Raw genomic sequence first — 10,215 nt, 5'->3', positions numbered from 1 at the left:
AATACATTCATTTTTTTTTATGTCCAATTATGACGTCACAGTTAATTGATATCAGTTATTAATGACTGATTATTGAAGATTTAAAGAAGAGAGTTAAACTGAGCAGAGCTTCTCTTCTCTCCTGCATCACTCCAAGTTTTCATCAAGTTTTATGTACTTCTCTCTTGAGCAAATGTTTTGGCACCTCTGAGTTAAAAAAAAAAAGATGGACCAAAGAGATCGGATTTCTGCTGCAGGACGGAAAGTGGATTACAGGAGATTTACGGTAAGAGAGAGAGAGAGAGAGAGAGAGAGAGAGAGAGAGAGAGAGAGAGAGAGTCAGTGTACTGAGTAATTTGTTAAAAATGTTCGAAGGAAATTTCCTTCTATTGAGTTATTATTTTGTTTGCTCCTCTTAATAATTGATCAATACAACTTTTAGCTCCTCATATGAAGATCTTCATCTGAAGATCTAAATGAGGTGTGATATTTTGTACATTTTGACAGAATGATGCGACTTTAAAACTCTACTCCAATAAATTTTGATGTCAGGAAAAAGAATGATATTACGCAATATATTTGTTAAAAAAACCCATAAATTCAACGTTTCATGATGCTGTTTAAACTCAATATCTTCACCTTATGGCTGGAACCTGTTACATAATAAATCATTTTTACATTCAAATAATCTATTAATTGGACTTTTATGGACTCAAATGTGCTTCATCCCCAAATTCATGAGGATCTGCTCTGCATGGGTTGGAAGATGTTGCGTTTCCCTCTGTATCTTCTGTATCTCTGTCACTTGTTTTGGATTTTTGTTTGGAGGAAAACACAGAGCAACTTCTTTTTTCAGACTTGTTTTTCAGTTCATCAGCAAGCAGAACATTTAGAGAGGAATACATGATGAAGAAACTCCTGATCAGGGCTGCAAATAAGGATTATTTTGATAATCGATTCTTTTTTTCTTCGATTTATTGACGAATCAGATAAAAATAAAAAAATATTATTATTGGATGTTTTGCTTATTATACTGTAACCATATAAAACATGAATTCAGGGTATTTATGTTGAAATTAATTTTAATTTTGTAGTTTTAAAAAATGCAAAAGCCACATATTGAGTTAAATTATCTATAATTCAGACATTTTGAAGTTTATCGTAGCTGCTTGCTGAGGAGTGAACGTGGGATTTCTCCTTTAAACATTTCACTCTTTCTGTTAAAGAAAAAATAAAAAAAATCATTTATTTTGTGTTTAATGATAATTGCAGATGGCAAGTTGACAAACATTCTCCAAAAAATTACATATAAAATATCTTCATTTTGACATTTTTTGTTTGACAAATACACAGAGATTTGGTTCAGTTGTGAAGACATGAGCATCTACAATATAATGAATAGAAATTTGTAGAATGTTTCAACGACATGTGCATAAATGAAATATATTAAACACATTAATATAAACGAGACACATGCTATAAAAAGAGAATAAACGGAGAAATGCTGCAAACACAACAGCGATCGTTTACTGCTGCTGGTATTTACTGCGTTTAGATTAGGTGTTTGTTCGCACCGTTTTAATTGAATCATCACTGTGTCCCGAGCGACCCGATCGCGCAACCTGATGCTGGCGAGTCCCGAAGATACAAACACACAGTTTACACAAGAACACCATTTTCACACGATTATAGAGTTTCTTTTCCCCGTGTTTCACCTTCATCCGTAACTCCAGTGTGTTTCCTTTTCCTGTGCATCACTGTGGTACTTCCATCTCACACAATCTCCGCTTCACATAACTTGCAGGTTACAGTCTTCTTTGTTGTGTTTAACACAAAATGCTCCCGTGTTTCACTGGATTTCATTATTTCATCAGCTGTTGCAGCTCTACTCCTGACTCGAACTCGACGCCACACCCATGGTTTTATTTGTGTGATTTTTTTTTTATGTAGTTGAAAAGAAGGTTTTGGTTTCATGATCATTGTAATAGAAATTAATCAGTGTTTGAGTCATTAATATCATTCTATTAATAGATCAGTGTGCTGAGAGTCACATTCGAGTCTTTACACATAAACTGAGATGATTAAGTGAAGAGTCTTGGGATAAAAATGATAATAGGAACATTATTGTTATAATAAATCACTACTTTGGATACTTAAGTACATTTAAATGCAAAAACTTTGGTACTTTTATTTACGTTTAAAGGGAAACTTTTCCACATTTTACTGAGTGGATCTACTTTTACTCAGCTACATGCTTTGTGTACTTTGTGCACCACTGCTTCGCGTTGTTCTGCTGCAGTAAATGATTGGACGATTGCATGAATGAGAAGGTGCACAAGTGTTTCCATCACCTTCCTTAGTTAACAATAATCCAGGGTTTGGTCAAACAGGTGAAGAACCGAATTGCATGTGTGGGATGAGTGTAAAAAATATCAGTTCAATTGTTTTTATTTGTGTAGCGATTTTACGAGTGCAGAAATAAATATGATACGAATATAAATGTAAACATCATACATGCCTCCATTTATCTCCATTTATCTCTAATGAGCAAGCCATCAAAACCTTTAAAAGTCACAGCGCCTCCCTGAGGTGATGTGAGGAAGAAACGTAGAAAGGAACCAGAATCAAAAGGGAATCTAATCACTGGATATTCATTTTTGTTCCCTCGTTGTTTATCAGCTGTTCGTATCAGCTGTAGCCCCAAGCCATTGTAGCAAAATGTTTGCATTAATTACTGTCCATCTTGATGGTTCTTGAGTGGAACCCTTCATGGTCATCTCATGGATCATGTGAAGCCATCCTGAGCAGCTTTAAGGAGCAGCTTCAAGGAGTTTGAGGGAGACAGGATCACTGGTATCTCAGAATCTTTATGGAAAAGAAAAGGGGAGAAACACTGATTATTATCTATGCATCTTCTACACCTCTGTTTCTGTTCCTGCATCAGGTCCTCGAAGGCTCGGAGCGTAAAGAGTCGCCGCATTATGGCCGACTCAGCCCCAGGAAAAAGCTCCACTCGGCTGATGAGATCCAGTGCGGCCGGCGTCCGAATCCGGAGGGCGCCGGGTCGGTGTCGGTCTCGGTGCGGGAGCTCGGCCCAGCGAGGGCGTGTCAGAGATGTCACATCATCACCAACCAACTTCACAGGCAGGCGCTGGCTCTGGCCGAAGCCGGCGCTCGAAAGGTTCGTCATTAAACCAATTTCTCGCTCTCGCTTTGACGGATAAGATAAGCAACAGGTCATGCTGGGGTGAACGGTCTGCTCAAACATACCACAAATAGACAGATTTCTTCAACAATTATTGAACGAATCTCCAGTTTCTGCAAAGTTTTCTGTAAATCGTGTTTTTTTCCATCATGGGGGCATGGGCTTGGCTTTGTTTTTTATCTTTCCATCCAAATACAATACATGCATGCTATTGAAGAGGGACGATGGGATGGATTGTGATGAGGAGATGAGTAGAGGGCTGTCAGGGTGAGCTCATGTTCTTGCTCAGAGATCCTGAGCTTACAGATTTCTGTAAGTGTTCCAGACAGTGGTATGAACATGTCCAAACACTGTGATGTCAAAAGTTCCCTCGTCCTCAAACTCTCAGTGTGGAGAGCTTTACACGAAGAAAGTGCTTAAAAAAATGTAATGAAAAGCTCCAGAAGACCTCCATCATGCCTTCTTCACACAATTTCATTTATATAAGATCGATCTGTCATCAATCACACGTGTCATGAAGCTAACAAACGTAGGTATGAGATGTGTGAAGACTTCATGATTCATCTATAGAATCACCCATCAAACGATAGTCTATGAGGCAAGGCAGTGTAGAAGAATAAAAATACGGATATACGCAAATTCATTTTAACGACACTCGTTTGAGCATTTTTAATAAAAATATAAATCAATAAATATATGAGAGGTGAAATTAAAGCCTTCAGCACAACGCACGTTTATTCACGCCATCCTTTCTTTACTCAGATATCATCAAAAAAAATACATCAACTCCACTTCAAATCCATTTTTAATCACTACACATTTGTTTTACTGATGCGCCGAGTCTCAAACCCGCACATCCGGCAATTAAAAGCGTCCGTGTGGAAACATAGCGAAAGTTCCGTTTGGTGTCCGGGAGATTTACGTCATTTAAAACACCAGCATTACTTTAAAAACATTTACAAATACATTTTGTCCTCGTGCTCTATGTTGAGTTTATTTTCACAAATAATAAACATACATTTGCATAAAGCATCAATATTTGTGCATGTTAATTAGAGTATAGTAAATATACCACCAAGGTAGATATACAAATATTTGGCAGATGCCATTATACAGAGTGACTTACCTTTGTCTTATTAATACAGCAGATATGGGGTTAAGGGCCTTGCTCCGGGGGCCCAGGAGTGGCAGCTTGGTGTGGCGAGGATTTGAGCTCATCACCTTCCTTAACCACTAAACTACCACATTCCAAAGTACATTTATGGCATGTGGAAGATGCCCTTATCCAGAGCGACTTACAGTTATCTTATTCATACAATTGAGCAGCTATGGGCTTAAGGGCCTTGCTCAGGGGCCCAGCATGATGTGGCTGGGATTTAAACTCAGGACCTTCATTAACCCCTGAGCTACCAGCACCAAAGTAGATATACAGAGATTTGGCAAGCCCCAGATATACAGAGATTTGGCCTTATACAGAGTGACTTATTGATATTTTTTATCCAGCTGAGTAGCTATGGGGTTAAGGGCCTTGCTTAGGGGCCCACAACTGGCTGCTTGGTGTGGATAACGTTTGAAATGAAGACCTTCAGACCCAAAGTCCAATACCTTAAACCACCTCCCCCTGGTAGACCAGGAATTAAACTCTCATCCAGTGTATTATGATTCATCTAGTCATCATTTGTTGTCCAATCAGCGCCCGGAATTTGAGAGAATTGAATTGGAGTGTGAAGGTAACCAGTTTACATGGTGTACAGTCACTGGAAGGTCAGCTCTTTATTCAATTCCAGACGTTTCCTCTTCAGGGAACGCATCCGAGTTAACGTCCGTCCTCTGTGACTTACAGCCGCTCCAGACTCAGATCACTGTTTATGGGAAACAGTTTGTAAGGCCATTAGTTTGGATTACATATCGGACGTGTGTGTGTGTGTGTGTGTGTGTGTGTGTGTGTGTGTGTGTGTGTGTGTGTGTGTGAATGATAGCCAGGCGACGGAGGTGACCTACTCAGCATCATTTTATGACGGTACGAATTGTGAGTGATGACTACCACCGTGCGGTCACGGTCAGGAAAAGTGCTGAGATACAGAAACGTGAGCAGCTGGGCGTGTCATTGAGGAAAGACGCTGTGATTAGGGAGTTCTAGACGAGAGTCATGTTACACTCCCACGTGTCGTTGTTGAGGCTTCATTGTGTCATTCTGAATAGATACAGATCAGGAAATATAGGAAATAAAAAACACGGTCCATTTTACACCACAATGGTACGAGTCCTTCATCCATCATGATGAAATGGACTGGACTTTCATGCTGTATGTTTCGTAATCAGGGTTCGAGTGAAAGCTAAGAATAATTACAATTACCAAAGATCACCTGCACACTCCCTCTGATATACTGCTCGAAAAGCTTATAACATCCTATAAATCCTAAACTTTGTATGTCTGAGATGCCACGATGTGTCTGTGATGACGTATGACGTCTGTGATATCATGACTATGATGGCATTAGATATGTCTGATATCATGATGTGTTCATGATAAGGTCATGATGTGTTTATCACGGTGTCATAATGTGTATATGATGATGTCATGATGTGATGCATTATAACGTGATGACGTTTAACATGTCTTTGATGACTTATAACACGTCTGTCAAAGTTTCAAATGTCTGTGATGAAGTATAAGATGTCTATGATTAAGTTTAACACGTCTGTGATGACGTTTAACACGTCTGTGATTAAGTATAACGCGTCTGTGATGAGGTTTAACACGTCTGTGATTAAGTATAATGCGTCTGTGATTAAGTATAACACGTCCGTGATGAGGTTTAACACGTCTGTGATGAGGTTTAACACGTCTGTGATGAAGTCTAAAATGTGTGATAAAGTTTAACTCCATCCCACACGTGGAGTTTGATGTATTTGTGATAAACTAAAAGAGGATCTATCTACTATAAAATCTACAGCCTTGTGGTGCTCTTCCATGTTTCTTGATCATTTTGTTCCAGTTTTCAATGCTGTAGAAAAAAACACGCCCCTTCCTCGAAGCCCTTGTGGAGGAGTGCTGGCTTTGTAGTAATGTCAAGGAAATGTACTCTTAAATATCTGGCTCGAAGCTCAGGAAGCATATAGATGCGTTAGGAGAACATTTCAGGGCATTGTTTTCACAACTCTGGGTATGTATTAAGGAAACCAGGCTTTTAGGTTGCAGGTTGAAATAAACTTGGGAATGCATTCATTTCAGCTCAAATGTTTTTTATGATGTTTCAATGTCCATATGTTTCATTCCCTCTCCAGTAAACACCTAAAATATGGTGTAAAAGTCAGACATCTCAGTGGATTCGCTCCAGTCTCTCAGCAGTAAGACGGATCGGACAGATCAGACGATCTGATAGAAACACACAGCACTTATAAAGTGTCACAGTGAAAGCACCGAGTCTTTACGCAAACCTAGATAAAGCTTCTCCAGCCACTTTATAACACAAATACGCTGTCATCCCCAGACACCATCATTTCTCTCCATGGACGCTTATCTCGCTGAAAGAGCTTTAAGTGCACTCGCAGACAAAAGGCGAGAGATTTATTTCTGAACAGAAGAATCCAATGTGTTTCTCACTCCTGTAATTAAAGCATCAGTAACGACGCTGTTCGTAACGCAGACGTGATCTCAAAAAAACAACAGCTTTAGGCATTTATACAAAAATGTAATGATGAATTTGCAGGAATGGAAATGAAATGATCTCCTGTGAGATGAGTTTAAAACAATACCAGTTTTTATTGCCATTAAACTTCACTGATTGATTCTGAATATGGAGAGAACCATACCCCCATACCCACTGTCTGTAATTCAGGTTTCTGTTGTAATTCTCAGAGTTTGTTTTTGTTCATTCATGGTATAAATAATGGTCTATCTATCTATCTATCTATCTATCTATCTATCTATCTATCTATCTATCTATCTATCTATCTATCTATCTATCTATCTATCTATCTGTCTATCTGTCTGTCTGTCTGTCTCTCTGTCTCTCTGTCTGTCTGATCTGTCTGTCTCTCTGTCTGTCTTTCTGATCTGTCTGTCTGTCTGATCTGTCTGTCTGTCTAAACTGTCTTGCTGATCTGTCTGTCTGTCTGTCTGTCTGTCTGTCTAATATGTCGGACTGCCAGTCTGTCTGCTCTGTTTGTCCCTCTGTCTGATCTGTCTGATCTGTTCTAAAGCCCAGAGGCTTTGATATGCTTCATCATAGTTCTTTCTTTCTTTCTTTCTTTCTTTCTTTCTTTCTTTCTTTCTTTCTTTCTTTCTTATATTTACATTTTCTATCTATCTATCTATCATCTATCTATCTATCTATCTATCTATCTATCTATCTATCTATCTATCTATCTATCTATCTATCTATCTATCTATCTATCTATCTATCTATATATTCTCTCTCTCACTCTCTCTCTCTCTCTCTCTCTCTCTCTCAGTAACAATATAAAATAATAAAATAGTTTTAAATTGATTTTTTTCCTGAAAGCTGCTGGTAATAATGGAATCCTCAGCAACAGTAGAGAATTCAGAAACTCAGGACATGTATATCTGAAGAGTGTCGGATGAAACGCTCAGCTTTCCTCCTGAATCTCCACACCAACTTCAGACGCTGTGCTGAGACGCATGAAGTCCTGCATGAAGAGCAGTTTGAGTGGCTTTTGCTGTTTTTTTCTTGCGAGTGCCCTCGATGCTCCTCATGCTCTCTAGGAGAAGATTTATTTTACGTGATCCTGAGGCACACTGGCACCTTCACACACTCGTCTCACTGAGGCGGAAAACGCTGGAAATTGGTTTGTAGAGAAGGATTGCTGCAGAAGCGTGGAGAGTTTTGGAACATCAGATATGTTCATCAGTAAACTCATTTTGTAATAAAGATAATTTGATGATTTAGTAATATTTCAGTTCTGTAATTAGTAGAATTGTTATCTACTGTATAATCAGGTGTTTAGATCCTCCAAGCCACCAGGGGGGGCAGTGTAGGAATGCAGGATAGTATTCGGACACCAAACCTTTCAAGTTATATGTGGTTCTATTCCAAACTGTTACAACAAATCTGGAAGCACACAATTGTTTGGATGCAGGAGCATTCATTTTTTCTTCACTTGAACTTTAGGAAGATCTCCTGCTATAACACCTTTGGGATGAATGTAAATGCTGACTACACCCCAGGCCTCCTCACCTTCTCACCTACATCAGTCCCTGACTTTACTAACACCCATGTGTCTAAATAAATCTCCACAATATCTGGTGAAACATCTTCCCAGATGTGTGGAGCTTATTATAATGAAGACTAAATATTGAATGAAATGTTCATCAAGCACCTTTGTCTCCCTCAAGGTTCTTCCAGGGGTATCTAAACAAGTCTGGTCTCCACCATGAGAGAAATCAGTTCTGATCTGATAAACAGGTGCATAGGGAGGAACATGATCATTGTAGTAAATTAGGTGTTTTCAGAGCGCCCCCTTGTGGTTCATCGCATCGTTTACTCAAAACAATATTCTCTGTGAGTAAATATTTAAATACAATTCTCATAACCAGTCGAGAGGATAAACTTCCATTCCTCTGATTCAGCCAAGACGTCCATCCACACTCAGACTCTCTGCTCTGAGCTGCGTATCTGCACTATGTCAAATGCAACGTACGTGGAAAAAAAATACATAATAATAAAAAATAATAATAATAATTAATCTATTATAATTGTAAATGTATAATAATAATTTTTGTAATTATTCTTTATAATAATACCTTTTTTTATTTAAATCATGCAACTATTATTATCATTAATATTAGTAGTAGTATTACTAATAAACAAACTAACAAACAAATTGTTTATTGAATTATCCTGCTTTTATCATTATTAGTATTATTATTAGTATTATAAGTAGTAGTAGTAAAAATAAAGATTAATATACAGTAAAATAAAATAAAAAAAAGATCCAAAGATTAAAGCTAAATGCAAATTAGGTGTTAAAATATAAATACAAATGTAAAAAAATAAGTAAAAGGTATATAGTGCAGTTTGAGAGGTTTATAAGGTTGATGAGGTTTATGAGGATGGTGAAGTAAAGGAGATCTTTGCAGGTGTTGGAGGTGGAGGTGTTTTTGGGGAAGGAGATGCTGATGTGTGATGAGAATTTAAACATGGCTGTATCTCTGCTGTCTCAGCGACATGATCACACAACGTGACCAGGGTTTATGAGACACGAGGTGCGTGAAGAAACTCAAGCGAACGCCAAACACCTTCAGCAAGGTCTCAGATTGTCTCCGCTTGTTTCAAGTTATCTCTCAGCAGGACTTGTTTTCACCAAGCGTTGACCTTCTAACCTTCTGACTGAGTGCCGACTCTTCGTACGTGCTGAGGGAAAAACCTGAGCCTGAAATGAGAACGTGTTTAAAGACCACAACTTTTTCTTCTGACCGAGTATCTGGAGGATAGAGACAGGATCTGAAATGTACTCGTTAGAAACAGTAGATTCGAATTGAAATTCTATTCTATATAAAACTCACTTAGGGGCGGGGCAACATCGGTTAGTGGTCTTGTTCAATTTTTTACACTTTCACACCAATCTTGTTTTCAGAAGAGGATGACGTGCTGTGAAAATTGTACACACAGAAATAAACGCTATAAATCAATGACATTGTGGTTGCTATGGCAACATTACCTTTCCAAAGGTTGTTTAATAATTTCACGTGTCCTGAGACTGATGCGAGCTAATTTGCTAGCTAGCTGTTAGCAATAAGATTGCTGTGTTAGTGGATTTTCTGAGCCAATCAGGGTATACAGCAGGCGTGGGGGTGTGTCCTAATTAGCATGCTCATGAATATGAATGTCTCCCGACACGTATAATGAAGTAAAAGTTGTAAGAATGTTCCTAGACAATGTTTTATTCATTTTTTTAGGCATGACATGACAGAGGTGTTGGGTTCTGGGTCGTGACTGGTCAGAAGATGCAGCTGCCTCTGCAAATCAGGATATTTAAATATATAAGCTCACGTTTCATTTCTATAT

The 10,215-nt window shown here is 38.4% G+C and overlaps 1 protein-coding gene across 2 annotated transcripts in view; it reads left to right on the top strand.

Annotated features, from left to right (window-relative positions):
* Positions 1 to 10,215, top strand: part of kif26aa (kinesin family member 26Aa) — a 93,199-nt gene that overhangs the window by 3,097 nt on the left and 79,887 nt on the right. Inside the window, exons 1-2 of one of the 2 annotated variants that reach the window (XM_046836740.1) lie at positions 1 to 265; positions 2,924 to 3,160. The exon at positions 1 to 265 is cut by the window's left edge and continues 151 nt beyond it. In XM_046836740.1, the coding sequence (XP_046692696.1) occupies positions 206 to 265; positions 2,924 to 3,160 (297 nt within the window). In that variant the 5' untranslated portion in view covers positions 1 to 205. The remainder of the gene's footprint in view (positions 266 to 2,923; positions 3,161 to 10,215) is intronic. The other variant, XM_046836739.1, reaches the window with a different exon arrangement.

Source organism: Silurus meridionalis, chromosome 23, assembly GCF_014805685.1.
Source record: "Silurus meridionalis isolate SWU-2019-XX chromosome 23, ASM1480568v1, whole genome shotgun sequence".
Lineage (NCBI taxonomy): Eukaryota > Metazoa > Chordata > Actinopteri > Siluriformes > Siluridae > Silurus > Silurus meridionalis.
This window is presented reverse-complemented; position numbering and strand designations above follow the sequence as displayed.